The 20,090-nt window shown below is 42.2% G+C and overlaps 1 protein-coding gene across 7 annotated transcripts in view; it reads right to left on the reverse strand.

Moving 5' to 3' along the window:
• Window positions 1-20,090, reverse strand: part of LOC144494880 (selenocysteine insertion sequence-binding protein 2-like) — a 102,198-nt gene that overhangs the window by 44,712 nt on the left and 37,396 nt on the right. For all 7 annotated transcript variants that reach the window (XR_013498168.1, XR_013498167.1, XM_078214384.1 and 4 more), the window contains 4 exons: window positions 14,250-14,405; window positions 6,184-6,316; window positions 5,836-6,008; window positions 553-703 (listed from right to left, as the gene is read on the reverse strand). Coding sequence is in view for 5 of the 7 variants with exons in the window: in XM_078214384.1 (XP_078070510.1) it covers window positions 553-703; window positions 5,836-6,008; window positions 6,184-6,316; window positions 14,250-14,405 (613 nt within the window). In the remaining 2 variants the exon portion in view is untranslated. The remainder of the gene's footprint in view (window positions 1-552; window positions 704-5,835; window positions 6,009-6,183; window positions 6,317-14,249; window positions 14,406-20,090) is intronic.

Below are 20,090 nucleotides of genomic sequence, written 5' to 3' on the forward strand. Positions count from 1 at the left end.
CTGGAAGCCACTTAGTTGATCAGTTAACCACCATCCTTTTCCTTCCCTCTCTCTCCTACTCCACGTTTCCTTTATCTCTACTTTACCGTCTACAACTCCTCACCTTTGCCCCGTCACTCTCGTCTGCTCTCTCACCCCACCTTCTTTCCTTTTCCCACTTCTCCAGCTGATCTTCTTCTCCCTTTTCTATGTCCTTTTTAACTTCCACCCTCTAACCCTGCTCAAACCTCTTGCTCTTGACTAGTGAACAAAAAAAGAAGAGTTCACGCATCGGAGCAGAGGTGCTGAAAAGCTCAACATTCTGGCCAACACAAAAGATTGCAGCTTCTGCTGTTGCCAGTCTGACCTATTTCAACAGGTCACCTTTAAATAGACATTCACTGGTTCTAATTGCACTGTTGCTGGATCCAGGCATTTCTGTCAGATTCCTATGGATATTTTACAAAGCTTAACTGCAGAATAAAACGGTAGCTTCAGAATTTCTGAGATAATATTCATTCCTGTAATGAGGGAAAGAGGATCCGAAACAAAAATGGTCACAAAATGACTTACCATTTAATTCAGCTGTTTCGTTTTGTGTGTCCAGACTCTCATTCTGATCCAAAACTAGCTCTTGAGCAAATATGTCGCAGCTTGATGGGATCAGACCTTTTTCCTCTAGCAAGCGCCGCTGTTTCCTTTCTTCTCTTTCCTTCAATATAATCTAACCAAACAAGGTTAATGTTAAACATGAACAAAAAGCATAATCTGGACATACACTTTTCCATCTTCTTCCATCGGGAAAAAGATACAAAAGTCTGAGGTCACGTATCAACCAAGAACAGCTTCTTTCCTGCTGCCATCAGACCTTTGAATGGACCTACTTCGCATTAAGTTGATCTTTCTCTACACTCTAGCTATGACCGTAACACTAAATTCGAACCCTCTCGTTTTCTTCTCTATGTACGGTATGCTTTTTCTGTCTAGCACACAAGGAACAATATTTTTCACTGTATACTAATACATGTGACAGGTAACTCAATGGGTGAGATTTTACAGTTCTGAAACAGTAAAATTCCACCCGAGGTTAACGTATCTTTCCGTGGTCTGCCCCTCGCCCGCTCCAATTCCCGTGGTGGGTAGGGCAGAAAAATTCTGGCCAATATGAAATCATGTGCAGAAAACAAAGAGAGGGAGAGAATGATGGCATCAAGAGAAAGAAATAGATGAGGCAAGGTGAAAAAAAAAATCACAAATGAGAATTAAAATCTGAAGGAATGGGACTGCACACTTATAAAAGTTAATTTTCAGTAGCAGAGAGGTTGACTGGCTTATTGTGTAGACACTGCAACATCACACCCTTCTAGGTGGGGGCCTGGAATGCGCTGCCAAGTAGGGTGGTGGAGGCAGGCACGCTGACATCGTTTAAGACTTACCTGGATGGTCACATGAGCAGCCTGGGAATGGAGGGATACAAACGATTGGTCTAGTTGGACCAAGGAGCGGCACAGGCTTGGAGGGCCGAAGGCCTGTTTCCTGTGCTGTACTGTTCTTTGTTCTTTGAAGGGGGGGAGGTTTAACACAGATATCAGAAGGACATATTTCACACAGAGGGTCGTGGGGGCCTGGAATGTGTTGCCGGGCAAGGTGGTGGAGGCGGACACACTGGGAACGTTTAAGACTTATCTGGGCAGCTATATGACCGGAGTGGGAATGGAGGGATACAAAAGAGTGGTCTAGTTTGGACCAGGGAGCGGCGCGGGCTAATTGTTCCTTGTTTCTCGTTTCAAGGCTTCATTCTATGATCATCTTGCTGGTGCCAGTACAGAGCGAGACTGCGGATAGTTGGGAACCTGTCTCGGGGGCAGGGAATTCATATGGTGTTCATGGAAGTGGAAATGACTAGGGTTGGGAAGCATTTTCCGATCAGGGCCATTGTGATCTCCTGGACTCGTTTCGATCGCCTCAGGGGGTCGGAGAGGAATTTCCCAGATTTTTTTTTTTCCCCATATTGGCCCTGGGGTTTTTCACTCTGGGTTTTCGCCTCTCCCTGGAGATCACATGGTCTGGAATAGGGGGGTGGGGGTGAGTTAATAGGTTGTAATGAACAAAGCATCGTAGCTGTGAGGGACAGCTCGGTGGATAGGATATTGGTATGTAGATAGGCTGGAAAATTGGGCGGGGATCCTGGATTCAGGATTCAATCCTGGACCGGGGAGCGGCGCGGGCTTGGAGGGCCGAAGGGCCTGTTCCTGTGCTGTATTGTTCTTTGTTCTTTGTTCTTGGAAGCGCGGGAGAATCATCATATAAACCCTACAGTACAGAAAGAGGCCATTTGGCCCATCAAGTCTGTACCGACCACAATCCCACCCAGGCCCTACCCCCATATCCCTCCATATTTACCCACTAATTCCTCTAAGCTGCACATCTCAGGACACTAAGGGGCAACTTTAGCATGGCCAATCAACCTAACCTGCACATCTTTGGACTGTGGGAGGAAACCGGAGCACCCGGAGGAAACCCACGCAGACACGAGGAAAATGTGCAAACTCCACACAGACAGTGACCCAAGCCGGGAATTGAACCCAGGTCGCTGGAGCTGTGAAGCAGCAGTGCTGACCATTGTGCTACCGTGCCGCCCGGGAGGAGAGAGGGTTACCGGAACTCTACCACCTTGCCTGCCACAGAATCGGAGCGGGCGAGGATCCGACAATGGGAAAACTCCATTGACCTCGGGCGGGAATTTCCAGTCTCACTTGAGCGAAGCTGTGAAATCTGGGGTTCTTGGGAGAGAATTAGTGAGGTCTAGCAGAGACAGTGTGCGGAAAATGTGTGTTTCTGGCTCACCCTCAACCCAACACACAATCACACTCAATTACAAGGTGGGTCACGGTGAGAGGGCATCAAGAGATTGGGGTTGAGCCACACAAACAGAGTCTGTCTTTATGGTGACTTTGATCAATTACTCTTTAATTATTTTTTTTTTGCTTTGACATTGTTTCATTTTTGTCTTGCAAGTTGCTATTTTTCTTCATACCTCAATGTTATTTTGAAATTCATGTGCAGTGTTGTGCCAAACCTTATCTTTCTGAAAATTGCTTATCAGCTCAAGCGAGAAGAAAATGAAAATGTGGCCTCCGAGGTAAAAGGATTGGACAAGCCTACTTTATATCATAAATCTTACAGCAAGGGTATCATCACATTAAGATGGAAGAATGCACTGTTGCTGCTGCTTGCACAAAAATAGGATTGTTTAAAAGCTAAATCTAGAGGCGTCAAAGTTATGTGGGGTGATGGTGCACTGGATTTTTTAATCTTGCGTTCTGATCATTTTGTATAAATCTGTTCATGGTCTCACTCCTCCCCATATCCAGCAATGTAGCTCTCTCTATTTTTTGACCAATATTTTGCCTGTCCTAATAGGTCCTCCTTTAGCTTGGTGCCATATTTCTCTTTAAGTTACCTTATGTTTTTGAACATTAAAACTACTATATAAATAAAAGTTGTTGCATCCTTATTTGCCTCTTTCAAACATTAATGTACAGAAGGAGAAAACAATACATGTACAATATAGCAAGATATAGATGCCTGAAAATAGGTATAATGAAAAAACTATGGGTGTAAAATGTACTGTATACATCATAAGTATATATCCTAACAAATACACAATTTCCAACTATTAGGATGCTAAAACTATTAACTATTTGACCACAGTGTAGTGTTCAAACTCCCTTTGTAAAGAGTCACATTTGCTGCTGTTGCTGAGCATCATACATTACTTAAAACCACTGTGAAAAAGGAAGTAAAACATTTATTTACATTTTAAATTTAAAAGGCAAATGTGATGCAGATAGTGATGAAAATAATTTGCTTTCCAATTTAAGCCAACGTATCTAGCAGTTAATGATAGGTATGTATTTTATAAGTTAATGTAGGATAATAAATAGCAGATCAATAATCCCAACCGTGGGTCAATTAAGTTTTCAAAACATGTTAGCTGCTTGTTAGCTTTCTAGATCGGAGTTCATAACTTCAACTATCTTTCCAGAAGGATAATGGTGAAGAAATTCATCTTCAACTGCACTCAAGTTGATTTTCAAAAAAAACTACAGTTCACTTTAAACTCTCTTTTTAAATCTTACCTACAACATACCCTCATCAAAATCCCCTGCTGTTCACACCACAAATGTTTCAGACATGTACTTCCTTTAGTCAATTTTCTCACATTGTGATCTCATCTGTGTTAAAGCATTTTGAACAAATTGCCTTTTGACTCAACACCTCACTTCTGTCCAACTTTCTCTTTGCTATATTCACTCTGATTCCAATCTCTTTGTGCCCTTACAATGCTCTAAAATAAACACAATCTTCAGGATCTTTGATCTAAACAATGTAGTGAAAGATCTTAACTGAACCCCCAGCATAAAGCAATGTGACTTTGTAGTACATCTGAAAGAAGAGAGGTGGGTTTACATTTCTGAATGTGGACTCTCCATCAGAACACAGCTTTAGTGTAGGGTGGGGATCTTTTGTGTTCAGTCATTCACACTCAGTTCCAACCTTATTTTTTCTCACGATTTTCATCATTGCAGCGATTTGATGTTTTGTTCTTGTAATTTTTTTTTCCCACTCAGTTGATCTTTATGACATTTAACCATGTTCCTGGTTCTGTATCACCCAGTTTGCAGGTCAATCAACCCAATAATAATTCAGTAATGTTGTCTTTTCCCTCTCCCTTCTGCCCTTAACCTTCCATTACAAAAGGACAAATTGACTTGATTAATATCCAGTTTTCAGATCCTAAGAAGGTTCTACACCTAAAATGGTGACGGACTTGATAAGTACTTTCCATACTCCGATGTAACAAGAATGTTTTGCTGTTAGTATCTTTAGTAAGCTTTCTAAAGGTGGTAAAGGATTTACTAAATGTACAGTGACACCTAGTGGTCAATTTATTATTGCAAAACTTATTTCCCTAAAATTATAATTGACAAATTACTCATTATAGGACTATTCTGGATATTAATATATCTAGAATGTCAAAGAATTACACTCAAATGCATATTAAAATTTAACAATTAATTTTGTTAAATTGGGCAATTTAATATGATATTTTTAACTTGAGCCAGAATAAATAAAAAACCATTAATTGCTTAGTTATTAAACAAGAGATTTTCTTTGTCAAGCTAAGACACAAAAATTGTACTATAACCGTACCCTGGTATAAGCCAGTTCCTAACACGCAAGATGAAAGGGAAATGGAACTTTGGGAGAATCAGTGTCCAGTTTTAATAGCTAAAGTATGAGCACTGCCATTAAATTTATCCTCTGCTTTTTTTCCCCCGTGACCCTCAGACATGTCACAGGATAATACGAGAATGGTGAGTGTAGAATTGAGAGTGAGGAAAGTAACACTCCTGTTTGTAAGCCTGATTAAAAATAAATCCATTTATTGCGCCCTCCCAGGCAGGTATTCCAGTTGCATAGTTACATTCGATTTCTCATTATTACTGCAATTATCAAGAGCAACTGCAATAATAATTTTAAAACTTTATGATCTGGAGGATATGTGCTAAAAGAGTGGAATCCAGGTTGGTAGCTGTGTAAGGGGATGTGCTCGTTTGTTGAAGTAATCAGCTGATTTAGCAGATTTGGGAATGTATGCTGCTGCTTTTCACAGAATCGTTCTGTAATATCAGCGTGTTTGGAAAATGACACAGTGGAGGAGTATGCATTTTTTGAGCTTTGTCTACAACATTCCTTTAACTTGTAACAGGAAATAATCTAAATAGTATCGTGTGTGCTTTTCTCCAACTAAAAAGAGTATGTAGCTAACTGTAGTTACATCGAACTAACCTTTTTCAGTGATGTTGGTTTCTTAGCCTTTGGAATTTCTCTCTGTTTTCCTCGCTTTACTAAAGGGGCACTCGAGTCCAAGGGGTTGTGAGGAACCTTTTCCTGACTTGAGCTTTGAGGCTGTCTCTTGGATGCTGTGGTTTCTTTGGAAACCATTGGAAACGCCCCTCCAACTGCAACACACAATCAACAAAGATGACAAAGCAAAATTAAAAATTATTTGGGGGGAATCATAATTAATGCTTCAAAAGTAGAATGAAGTAATGCATAAAGCACCAAATACAGAAAGAAATAGATGCCTGAAAATATACAACAGAGTTAGCAGAGGAGAGTAACTTCAATACTTACCTGCAAGTACGACTGGCTTAGGTGTGTGCTTGGACTTCTTCTCCTGCTGTTTCTGTTCTAGAACCGCCAACATGTCACCAAAGTCAAGCTGCATGGGTGCCTTACTCTTTTTACCACTCTTCTTTGGAGCTTCCTAAACAAAACAAGTTTATTCTTATTGCCAATATTTGCTTTGAAGGTGTATTTGGTATGATCAGAGCACAGAAGTCATTAAATACAATCACTGTATATTAAAGATCTATTGTATAATAGTGTATTTATTACAGCACTGTGACTTTGTTTTAAAACTTCCAGCTTTCAGTTATAAGGCCTGGAAAAACCATCCTGATATTATTTGACTAGCAAGTAGCCAGTCTTTACTACTTTGGAGTTCCAGGATCTCTACGAAAGATAGCAGATATTCAGATCTCACTACCAGTCACCAAAGTATTTGCGCTTCATCCTAACAAATATTCACAAAGCCCCATGAACGAACCACCTACCCAGAGATTTAGAAAACTTACACCCTACATTATCCATGGCATGGGATCAGGAACTAAGTACAAAGTCATTAGTGTCCATAAGGCCCACTTTAATAAGGATAATGATGATTCAGCCCCCACCTGTGTTTCCCAACAGAAGAGGTCTCAATGAACGATGGGGGAAACTGTGGACGCTAACCTAGGTTTTGACATTCAATCTGTGGTTCCTTTACTGTCTTTTTCTCACTTTAACACACCATCACAGTGCCAAAATCAAGCACATCAGAAGATTTAGAGGTTTGTGTTAACTTGTTGGAATATTGAATTCAACCGTGAGATCCCAAATTGAGACTAATCAAAATGTATTCATCAAATTGACAGAAGATTATCAAACTTAAAAAATCAATCTAGTTCAGTATTTATTCAGTCTGATGGGGAAATAGGCCAATTTTGACTTGTGATGATAACACCCCCAGGATAGGAGAGGGTCAAGGGAGGCTAAAAGAGTTAAACATGGAACATCACGAACACACTGCGCACCCACCTGCCTTTTTTATGGCAGCGGATATTAGGATATACAAGTGTCATAGTGCAAAGAGATGGAGTTTAATAAACATATTTAACTGCTGCTCCCACAGTGCATATGGGAGCCCAATTTAAAACTGACTATTGTTTCCACATGTTTCATTAGGATCATAAGACACAGAAACAAAAGGAGGCAAGATCGACATGTTCCACAGATTAAATGCCTTTTTCAGCACACCTTGTGTCCATAAGTAGCAGTGGTGCTATATCCCAGCCCTTGAAGGGAACTTTCATTCACCCTTCACTCCTTTGCTGACCTCTCAATTGCTCATACTCTGGTCTCAGGATTGTGATATCCCCCCTTTAAGAAATTAAAGATTACAAGTGACTTATAAGAATGCCAGAAAAAGTGGCAAGGAGCAGGAGCAATTTAGAACCCAGCAAAGTATGACCAAGAAACTGATAAAGAAAAAGAAAAGAGAATATGAAAGCAAGCTTGTGGAAAACATAAAAGGTAAAAGCTTCTTTAGGTATGTGAAAAGGAAAAGATTATCTAGGATGAATGTAGGCCCATTACAAGCAAAGACAGTAGAATTTATAGTGGAGAATTAAACAATTAGTTTGTGTCTGTCTTCATGGAAGAAAATGCAGAAAATCTCCCAAAAAAATTAAACTAAGGGACTAGTGAAACTGAGGCACTGAAAGAAATTATTAATAAGGAGGTAGTATTTGAAAAGCTAACTGGATTGAAGCTAACTTTAAATCACCTGCACCAGATGAGCTACATCCAGAGTGCTGAAAAGGAGTGATTTTAGAAATGGTAGATGCATGGTGGTTATCTTCAAAATTCTATTGACTCTGGAAAGGTTCCTGCAGACTGGAAATAGGAAATATAACTCCACTATTCAAGGGAGGACGACTACAAACCTATTAGTTTGATGTGAATAGGAAAAATATTAGAATCTATTATAAAGAGTGTGATAAATGGGAACTAATGGGAAAATTGGGCAGAGTCAACATTTGACAAACCTGGAGGGCAGGATTTTCCAGCTGTTCCCACCAGTGGGATCTTTTGGTCTTGCCGAAGTTTATTCCCACCCAGGAGGTTCCGTGGTGGCCGGATGGATGAGCCATGCAAATTGCCACTGACTTTGGCTGGACCGGATGATTTTCCAAGTGGCCAATGTTGAGCCAACTCTACTGTGGGAAAACCTGCTGCAGGGGAGCTGGAAAATTCAGGCCAGAGTTCTATGAGGATGTTTCTTGTAGGGTAGATAAATGAAAACCAGTAGAAGTGGTGTATTTGGATTTTCAGAAAGCTTTGGATAAGGTCTCACACTGGTTACTAAATAAGTCAGAGCATATGTGATCATGGGTAATATAATGGTGTGGATTGAGAATTGGTTAACAGACAGAAAGCAGAGAGTAGGAATAAACGGATCATTCTCAGGATGGCAGGCTATGACTAGTTGGATACTGTCATAAATGATTTGGATGTGGCGATCAATTGTAATATTTCCAAATTTACTGATGGCACAAAACTAGGTGGGAATGTGTATTGTGAGGAGAATGCAAGGAGTCTTCAAGTGGACTTGGATAGGCTAGGTGGATGGGCAAGAACATGGCAGATGGAATATAATATAAATAAATGTTATGTTATCCACTTTTGGTCGGGAAAACAGAAAGACAGAATATTTCTTAAATGATGAAAGGTTGGAAAACGTGGTGTCCGAAGAAACCTGGCTGTCCTTAAAGTTTAAAGTTTATTTATTAGCCACAAGTAAGGTTTACATTAACACTGCAATGAAGTTATTGCGAAATTCCCAAGTTGCCACACTCTGGCGCCTGTTCAGGTCAACACACCTAACCAGCACATCTTTCAGACTGTGGGAGGAAACCAGAACACCCAGAGGAAACCCACGCACAGGGAGAACGTGCAAACTCCACACAGACAGTGACCCAAGCCGGGAATCGAACCCAGGTCCCTGGCGCTGTGAGACAGCATGCTAACCACTCTGCTACCATATCGCTAAAAGCCAGTATACAGGTTCAACAATCAATGAAGAAAGCTAATGATTGGCCTTCATTGCAATGGGTTTTGAGTTCAAAAGTCTTGCTGCAATTATATAGAGCCTTGGTTAGACCACATCTAGAGTATTGTGTACTGTTCTCATCTAAGGAAGGATACACTTGCCATACAGGGAGTGCAACAGAGGTTAACGAGACTAATCCCTGAGATTGTTTTATGAGGAGAAATTGAGGAAACTGGATCTGTATTCTCTAGAGTTTTGAAGAATGAGAGGTGATCCCATTGAAACTTTACAAAATTCTTTCAGGATGCAGCTGGGTTGATGCAGATAGGATGTTTCAATTGGCTGGTGAGTCTAGAACCAGGGGACAGGCAGGCTATTTAAGACAGAAATGAGGAGGAATTTCTTCACTCAGAGGGTGGTGAATCTTTTGATTTCTCCTCCCAGAGGACTGTGGAAGCTCAATCATTAATTTGTCAGGGGGGGGTGGGAAAAGGAGTTGTAGTCCGGAAGTCAGTGTTGAGGGTAGTGAGGTATTGGGGAAGGTATCAAGGTCAAGGGTGGGTACCAGTAGACAGGAAGGTGGGTTGAAGTGTGTCTACTTCAATGCAAGGAGCATCCGGAACAAGGTAGATGAACTTGAGGCGTGGATTGGTACTTGGGACTACGATGTTGTGGCCATTATGGAGACATGGGTAGAACAAGGACAGGAATGGTTGTTGGACGTTCTGGGGAATAGATGTTTCAGTAAGTGTAGGGGAGCTGGTAAAAGAGGTGGAGGAGTAGCATTGTTAATCAAGGATAGTTTAACGGCTGCAGAAAGGCACTTCGAGGGGGATCTGCACACTGAGGTAATATAGGCTGAAGTTAGAAATAGGAAAGGAGCGGTCACATTGTTAGGAGTTTACTATAGACCCCCAAATAGTAATAGAGATGTGGAGGAAGAAATTGCTAAGCAGATTATGGATAGGTGTGGGGGTCACAGGGTAGTTGTCATGGGGGACTTTAACTTTCCAAATATTGATTGGAACCTTTGTAGGTCGAATAGTTCGGATGGAGCAGTTTTTGTGCAGTGTGTGCAGGAAGGTTTCCTGACACAATATGTGGATAGGTCGACAAGAGGTGGGGCCACATTGGATTTGGTACTAGGAAATGAACCGGGCCAAGTGTTAGATTTGGTTGTGGGAGAGCACTTTGGAGATAGTGACCACAATTCGGTGTCTTTTGTTATTGCAATGGAGAGGGATAGGGCCGTACGGCAGGGCAAGGTTTATCATTGGGGGAGAGGTAATTATGATGCGATTAGGCAAGAATTAGGGGGCATAAGATGGGAACAGAAACTGTCAGGGAAAGGCACTAATGAAAAGTGGAACTTTTTCAAGGAACAAATACTGTGTGTCCTTGATAGGTATGTCCCTGTCAGGCAGGGAGGAAATGGCCGAGTGAGGGAACCATGGTTCACAAAAGAGATGGAATGTCTTGTAAAAAGGAAGAGGGAAGCTTATGTAGGGATGAGGAAACAAGGTTCAGATGGCTCGATTGAGGGATACAAGTTAGCAAGGAATGAGCTGAAAAAGGGGCTTAGGAGAGCTAGGAGGGGGCATGAGAAGTCCTTGGCGGGTCGGGTCAAGGAAAACCCCAAGGCTTTTTACTCTTATGTGAGGAATAAAAGAATGACCAGGGTGAGGTTAGGGCCGGTCAAGGACAGCAGTGGGAACTTGTGTATGGAGTCAGTAGAGATAGGAGAGGTGATGAATGAATACTTTTCTTCAGTGTTCACCAAGGAGAGGGGCCATGTTTTTGAGGAAGAGGTGTTACAGGCTAATAGGCTGTAGGAGGTAGATGTTCGGAGGGAGGATGTACTAGCAGTTTTGAATAAACTGAAGGTCGATAAGTCCCCTGGGCCTGATGAAATATATCCTAGGATTCTTTGGGAGGCAAGGGATGAGATTGCAGAGCCTTTGGCTTTGATCTTTGGGTCCTCACAGTCCACGGGGATGGTGCCAGAGGACTGGAGAGTGGCGAATGTTGTTCCTCTGTTTAAGAAAGTGAATAGAAATGACCCTGGTAATTATAGGCCAGTTAGTCTTACTTCGGTGGTTGGTAAGTTGATGGAAAAGGTCCATCGGGATGGGATTTACGACCATTTAGAAAGATGCGGATTAATCCGGGATAGTCAGCACGGATTCGTGAAGGGCAAGTCGTGCCTCACAAATTTGATAGAATTTTTTGAGGAGGTAACTAAGTGTGTTGATGAAGGTAGGGCAGTTGATGTCATATACATGGATTTTAGTAAGGCGTTTGATAAGGTCCCCCATGGTCGGCTTATGATGAAAGTAAGGAGGTGTGGGATAGAGGGAAAGTTGGCCGATTGGATAGGTAACTGGCTATCTGATCGAAGACAGAGGGTGGTGGTGGATGGAAAATTTTCAGACTGAGGGCAGGTTGCTAGCGGAGTGTCACAGGGATCAGTGCTTGGTCCTCTGCTATTTGTGATTTTTATTAATGACTTAGAGGAGGGGGCTGAAGGGTGGATCAGTAAATTTGCTGATGACACCAAGATTGGTGGAGTAGTGGATGAGATGGAGGGCTGCTGTAGACTGCAAAGAGACATAGATAGGATGCAAAGCTGGGCTGAAAATGGCAGATGGAGTTTAACCCTGATAAATGTGAGGTGATTCATTTTGGTAGGACAAATTTAAATGTGGATTACAGGATCAAAGGTAGGGTTCTGAAGACTGGAGAGGAACAGAGAGATCTTGGGGTCCATAACCATAGATCTCTGAAGGTTGCCACTCAAGTGGATAGAGCTGTGAAGAAGGCCTATAGTGTGTTAGCTTTTATTAACAGGGGGTTGGAGTTTAAGAGCCGTGGGGTTATGCTGCAACTGTACAGGACCTTGGTGAGACCACATTTGGAATATTGTGTGCAGTTCTGGTCACCTCACTATAAGCGCTGGAAAGAGTGCAAAGGAGATTTACCAGGATGCTGCCTGGTTTGGAGGGTAGGTCTTATGAGGAAAGGTTGAGGGAGCTAGGGCTGTTCTCTCTGGAGCGGAGGAGGTTGATGGGAGACTTAAGAGGTTTATAAAATGAAGAAGGGGAAAGATAGAGTGAACGTTCAAAGACTATTTCCTCAGGTGGGTGGAGCTATTACAAGGGGGCATAACTATCGGGTTCATGGTGGGAGATATAGGAAGGATATCAGAGGTAGCTTCTTTACGCAGAGAGTGGTTGGGGTGTGGAATGGACTGCCTGCAGTGATAGTGGAGTCAGACACTTTAGGAACATTTAAGTGGTTATTGGATAGGCACATGGAGCACACCAGGATGATAGGGAGTGGGATAGCTTGATCTTGGTTTCAGATAAAGCTCGGCACAATATCGTGGGCCGAAGGGTCTGTTCTGTGCTGTACTGTTCTATGTTCTATTGAGCACATTCAAGAAATAAATTGATACATTTCCTGGAGACTAATGGCACCAAGAAATATGGAGATAGCACAGGGAAGTGGTTTCGAGGTAGATGGCTGGCCATGATCTAACTAAATGGCTCAACAGGCTTGATGGGCTGAATGGCCTTCTCCTGTTCCTAAGTTCCCCAATGGTCCTCTGCCATTGTCTCCTCCCATTGGTGTTCAGTTAAGCCAGCTGGTGAGGAGGCAGGAATAAAAGTGTTAATGAGGCCCTGCTGTCAGGTTCGGCATGATCTGTGTTCCTGGCCTTGCCAAATTTCTCAATTTCACCCCCCCTGCTAAATAAATATCGGGGTCCATGTTGCTATTTAATATATCCTTTAAAATATTACTGTAGCTCATGATGGTGAGTTCTATTTATCCTATTTTGTTCTATTTCAGTTACTAGTGGTGTACCGCAAGGATCTGTTTTGGGGCCACTGCTGTTTGTCATTTTTATTAATGGCTTGGATGAGGGCGTGGCAGGATGGATTAGTAAATTTGCGGATGACACTAAAGTCGGTGGAGTTGTAGACAGTGCGGAGGGAAGTGGCAGGTTACAGAGGGACATAGATAAGCTGCAGAGCTGGGCTGAGAGGTGGCAAATGGAGTTTAATGCGGAAAAGTGTGAGGTGATTCACTTTGGAAGGAGTAACAGGAATACAGAGCACTGGGCTAATGATAAGATACTTGGTAGTGTGGATGAACAGAGGGATCTGGGTGTCCATGTGCATAGATCCCTGAAAGTTGGCACCCAGGTTGATAGGGTTGTTAAGAAGGCGTACGGTGTGTTAGCTTTTATTGGTAGAGGGATTGAGTTTCGGAGCCAGGAGGTCATGCTGCAACTGTACAAAACTCTGGTGCGGCTGCATTTGGAGTATTGCGTACAGTTCTGGTCACCGTATTATAGGAAAGATGTGGAAGTGTTGGAAAGGGTGCAGAGGAGATTCACCAGGATGTTGCCTGGTATGGTGGGAAAATCGTATGAGGAAAGGCTGAGGGGCTTGAGGTTGTTTTCGTTAGAGAGAAGAAGGTTAAGAGGTGACTTAATAGAGGCATACAAGATGATCAGAGGATTAGATAAGGTGGATAGTGAGAGCCTTTTTCCTCGGATGGTGTTGGCTAGCACGAGGGGACATAGCTTTAAATTGAGGGGTGAGAGATATAGGACAGATGTTAGAGGTAGGTTCTTTACTCAGAGAGTAGTAAAGGCGGGAATGCCCTGCCTGCAGCAGTGGTGGACTCGTCAACGTTGAGAGCGTTCAAGTGGTTATTGGATAAACATATGGATGATATTGGAATAGTGTAGATTAGAGGGGCTTTAGATTGGTACCACTGGTCGACGCAACATCGAGGGCCGAAGGGCCTGTACTGCGCTGTAATGTTCTATGTTCTATTAAGTTAAAATGTAGAACAACCCTCAAACTGAGCAGAAACACATTTATTTAATATCAACCTGTATCTAAAATGATTGGTAGTGTATGGCTGAAAGATAAATTGTTTCCTGATCAAAATTGCAAATTAAACACTCTTGGCTATCCTTAGTATGTTCTTCAGGAATGTTATTCAAGTGAAAAGCAGTCAAGAGTTCTATACAAACCACAGCTTTCTTCTGGGGACCACTGGATATATGTTCTTGAAATGATTCTTTTCTGAAAATTTGGACTGGTTTCTGGTCTATATCCAAAGAGATCTGTTCACCACCAATAGCATGGGAGCTGACCACACTGAAAACAAGTTCTTCATCTATTGATGGCTGAAAAGATAAACAAGAACGTTCAATATTTTACAAATATAGGCTGCAGTAGCAATATTTCTTTAGATCATTTATGACTGCAATAGGTCAGATTGAACAATAAAAGGTTTGTACGCCTTTATCACTATTGCATATTCTACCTGAATGCAACAAAAATAACCATGTGAGAGGGAACCATTATTTATTCTTAGCTAGCAATATTGTACAAAAAATGTATTACTTGTTGGTTGTCAAAGATTTCAGGATATAGCTTGCATTAAAAATTGATTCAGTAAAATAATTACTCTAATATATTCCAGTGTTGTTCATCACAGGCCAGACAGAAAACATGCAGTATTTTAATCGCACACTCAGCTGAAGTGCATGATTTGTGCTCAGTTTAAATTCTGTGAGGAACTCTCTAACCTAAAATAAGACTGTTAACCCATTGCTGGGTGGAAGGACAGGAGGACACTTTGAATGTTAACTTCATAAGAAACTAAAGATTTTTACAAATATTGTAGGCTGGTATCATTAGAGACAATAACAAAATCCACATCCAAAGACCAATAGTGAACTTCTCCAACTCCAACAAGTTTAGTCCAAGAGGAGTAGCTTCTTTTCATTCTTTTCCTGTGAGCATGTATTTCACTGTGTTTAATAGTTCTAGATGACCAAGACAAATCTACAGCAGGTATAAACCTACCATCCTTTGCTTCATTATTATTTGGTAAATTACTATTTTTATGAAAGTAAATTTATAGCTCTACGACAATTGTTTAAGTCAAAAGGGCTTTAGGTCACTTGTCAAAATCTTATTATAATTGGTACATTGAAGAGTGAGTGATAAAATAACCCATGTACACTTAACAGCTGAAAAAATACAATCAACCACTTAAAAGCATTCAAGGTCATCTATAAACAAATACTCAGGGTCATCTATAATTGTGGCAAGAACAACAAATCGATTAATCAACATGGTCACTTGTAATTTTTAAAAATCAAAATGATATCCAGTTTCCTAATCTTAGAATTTCAAATGTAATATTATCTCTGTAATGACAGAAGCTGCACTTTTCAGTCACATAGGCAGTTCACAAATCTTTCTTACTGAGAGGCTGATGACCACTGAAAAATAAAAGATCCTGTTGAGATAGGAAGCAAGATGATTTACCCTAAATCGTTCAGACAGATGAAAAAATGATGCTGTATAGTTATATAACTCAGCGATGTCTAAACATTATGGAAAGTATTTAATGAAGATGACAAGTGTCCTGCCCACCAGCTGGAGAGCTGATGAAAGCCACTCAGACTCTTTCACGGAAAGCCCAACAATTGGACAGCAGCAGATCTTCCCCCGGATCTGCTGAGAGCTGCTGGCCAAACGTCGGCTCCATCAATAGCAATGCTACCAGCCAGGTAGTAGTTCCTGCAGATACAACATCCATCTGAGGCCTAGGATCGCTGCTAGGCCACAAGTGAGTGATGATAGGAGGGCAGATAGAGGGGAGTGGGTAACTCTCAGCAGGCCACCTTCTTCCCTCTATCAGCCTTTGAACTAGGGAAATCCTCCACCACCCACACCACCTCAGAAGCAACCCTGTACGAGTTCCACATGGCGATCATCCCTCCCACTGTTGGGCTATAATACCAGCAGCAGCTGGATCAGGCCCTTATTCACATCCATTGCCCACGTTATGTTTTCAATTGGTGGCGAGGCTGAAAGGCCTTCCATGGGCTTTGCACCCCGCAGACTTTTAAGGATGGAGGCAGGAACATTGAAACTAATGTTTTAAACTACAAGCTGAGAGTAAATTTCCACTCCTCCTGTCACTGCCATTGGAACTGAAAGCAGAATTATCTGTCATATCGTATCACCTGCTTTTGAAGGCCATCTTGCCTCTGTTCAGTGCTATACCCAAAACTCTGGACAAGATTTGCAACCTGCCCATCCAAAAAAGGTCCAATTTAGAACTGTTGAAAAAAAAATGAAACAAGTTGGGCCGAAGGGCCTGTTTCCATGCTGTAAACCTCTATGACTCTAATCCCACAGTTCTATTGATTCCCCTGATAAATTGTTAAGTCTTCAGTTCAATGATTACTATTTACAAATGGATATGGATATTAATTCATGAACAAGATTATCAGCAGCTTATAGTTCATGGCCAGCAAATTGCTTTTTTAAAAAAGGGTTATGCCACTTACCATCACAGATCATAAAAACCATCAGAAAAATATTCAAACACCAGATGCGATGGTTTACTTGCCATCTCTTTGCTGACAGCACAGCCATCCAACCAAAAATGGGTGCAGCAGCATATTGATATTATAACCAGTCAAAGTCTTAAAGCCATCACTTTTCATTGTTATAGAATTTGTACAGGACGGAAGATCATTTGGCCCATTATGCCTATACCTTTTGTAGAGATACCCATTTCATCTCACTGCCTTGCTCTTTCCCCATAGCCTTGTAAAGTTTTACAAATATTTTTTTAAATATATAAAAACTGTTGAAAGTTAATAATTCAAATTACTTCACCACCCTTTCACACAGTGTATTCCAGATTATATCTCGAGTATTTTTTCTTCATGACTTTTTCCAATTACTTTAAATCAGTGTGCTCTATTCACCAACCTTCCTGTCACAGGGAAAAAAAAGTTTCTCCTTACTTGTCAAAACTGTTGATATTGAACACCTCTATCAAATCACCTCTCAGTATTTTCTGCTGCAAGGCTCCACACACCAACAACTCCAGCTAACTGAAGTCACTTATCCTGGAATCATTCATGCTGCTACATGACTTTAATTGCATTGTGAATGATGCATATTTTTGCAGCTATTTAGGGTTTTTTTTTTAATTGGAAGACCAGTATCTCCAAATTTCTTTCTTACAGCTGTTTTGGTTCTAGCTACCACTTCACTTGCCACAACCAAAATGAATAGGATGGGTGTTCCAATGCTGCTCCAATATGGGCGGAGAAGTGGCAGATGGACTTCAACCCAGATAAATGCGTAGTGGTCCATTTTGGCAGGTCAAATGGGATGAAGGAGTACAATATAAAGGGAAAGACTCTTAGTACTGTAGAGGATCAGAAGGACCTTGGGGTCCGGGTCCATAGGACTCTAAAATCGGCCCCGCAGGTGGAGGAGGTGGTTAAGAAGGCGTATGATGTGCTGGCCTTTATCAATCGAGGGATTGAATTTAGGAGTCCGGGGATAATGATGCAGCTATACAAGACCCTCGTCAGACCCCACTTGGAGTACTGTGCTCAGTTCTGGTCGCCTCATTACAGGAAGGATGTGGAAAAGATTGAAAGGGTGCAGAGGCGATTTACAAGGATGTTGCCTGGATTGAGTGGCATGCCTTATGAGGATAGGCTGAGGGAGCTCGGTCTTTTCTCCTTGGAGAGACGTAGGATGAGAGGAGACCTAATAGAGGTATATAAGATGTTGAGAGGCATAGATCGGGTGGACTCTCAGAGGCTTTTTCCCAGGGTGGAAATGGCTGCTACGAGGGGACACAGGTTTAAGGTGCTGGGGTGTAGGTACAGGGGAAATGTTAGGGGGAAGTTTTTCACACAGAGGGTGGTGGGCGAGTGGAATCGGCTGCCGTCAGTGGTGGTGGAGGCAAACTCAATAGGGTCTTTTAAGAGACTCCTGGATGAGTCCATGGGACTTAATAGGATGGAGGGTTATAGGTAGGCCTAAAAGGTAGGGATATGTTCGGCACAACTTGTGGGGCCGAAGGGCCTGTTTTGTGCTGTAGTTTTCTATGTTTCTAATATCTGAGTGAAGAATAAGAGTTCTGGAGGTAACTATCATCATAGTATTTGTATTTTTCTTAACATGTCAGGAAAAAAAACGATCGGTCGTACTTGAATTGCAAAAAAGGTTGCCACATAACTATGCCATGTCCTAGAAATGTGTTTGCAGGCAAATTTCACCATGTGGATAGCTCTTCCAAGGGCATGGACATCACAGCTGCATTAACTTTTTATACTGCCAAGTATTTCTGAATCACCACTGAGGCCAAACGGGCCACCTAAAATGGCGATTTATAAAGCACTCAGGGACAATTGGGCAAGAACTAAAACAGCAGGCTGCCGCCCAAAAGGGCGGCACGGTAGCACAGTGGTTAGCACTGCTGCTTCACAGCTCCAGGGACCTGGGTTCGATTCCTGGCTTGGGTCACTGTCTGTGTGGAGTTTGCACATTCTCCGCGTGTCTGCGTGGGTTTCCTCCGGGTGCTCCGGTTTCCTCCCACAGTCCAAAAATGTGTGGGTTAGGTTGATTGGCCATGCTAAAAATTGCCCCTTAGTGTCCCGGGATGCGTAGGTTAGAGGGATTAGTGGGTAAATATGTAGGGATATGGGGTTAGGGCCTGGGTGGGATTGTGGTCAGTGCAGACTCGATGGGCCAAATGGCCACTTTCTGCACTGTAGGGATTCTATTCTATTCTATTAAGAGATAAACAGGCTGCAACCCAGACGATTGAATACACAGGATATGGGTCATCTCCAGGATAAAAAGGACTTTCTGGTCAAACTGTGTTGTTTACCAGACATAGGGACACCGTAACCCCTTATTTGGGAGGGAGGTGTGGCCCCTACGTGCCCCCAGCACCTACAGACATGGCCGTTGGGGACACACCCAGGGATTGGTGTGGCAGCACCCGATTGGACTTTATCGATCAGGACGATCAAGTCCTGATCAATTGATTGGCAATGGCCAAAAGGGGCACGAAACCCAACGGGGTATAAAGGGTGCTGTGCAACCAAGAATCTCTCTCTCTCTCTCTGACCCCACGAATGAGCTACAACAACGGTGACTGTCGCCAGCAACTACCAGCACGAGGAGAGCCACCACACCCGAGAAGGAAGGAAGACCAGAGCCAGAGTGCCAGACCAGACCAAAGGACCAGACTACGCAGAGGATGACCGAGACCAGCGCAAAGATAAAGGCCAATATCTGCTTGGGTACTTGCCAGTCATGCAAAGTTAATTCAAGGTCTCGTATTGGACTTGAACTTTAGTATTTTCTGTAAGATAACTTATTGTTGGTTGGGTGGGTGATTATTGATTGTGTGTTTTAAATAAATATTGGTTGTACTAACAAGAAGTCTACTCGCAATTCTTTGTCCATCGTATAAGGATTAAAACAGACTGTGCGGCAGACACAACACCATTTATGACCTGTACTATATCAACAAATAAGTCAACTGTCCACAGACAAGTAAACAAGTGTCAGAAGCCTTGTTTGTAATGGACAACACATGACTTTCCATGTCGATTGAATGCATCATCTCACAGGCCCCAGCACTTTGCCTGGATGGCAGGTTTATGAGTGGCATAGTAACCATTTACCATACAGATAGTTAGTCTGAGAGGCAATGTGTACTGCTGTCCTATGGAAAAATGTGTCCTGGAGTACAAAGCAAGGGAAGCCCATTCATGCCCACATCTTGCAGCAATAAATTCAATTTGCCAGACAAAAAAGCTGCTGTGCTGCAACATTCCTTACCTACAAAATCCATTTACTTGACATCCATTATTCATTCCCTCCAGGCCCCTTCCCCCAGGTGAAATTTGGTAAATATTTGAAATCCATATTGAAAATTATAAAGCACAAATAATATTAGCCACCATATACATCTCTTTAATGTTCACAAGTCCACATACACCATTAGAGCAGCAGCTGAATCATGG

The sequence above is a fragment of the Mustelus asterias genome, chromosome 6, assembly GCF_964213995.1.
Source record: "Mustelus asterias chromosome 6, sMusAst1.hap1.1, whole genome shotgun sequence".
Lineage (NCBI taxonomy): Eukaryota > Metazoa > Chordata > Chondrichthyes > Carcharhiniformes > Triakidae > Mustelus > Mustelus asterias.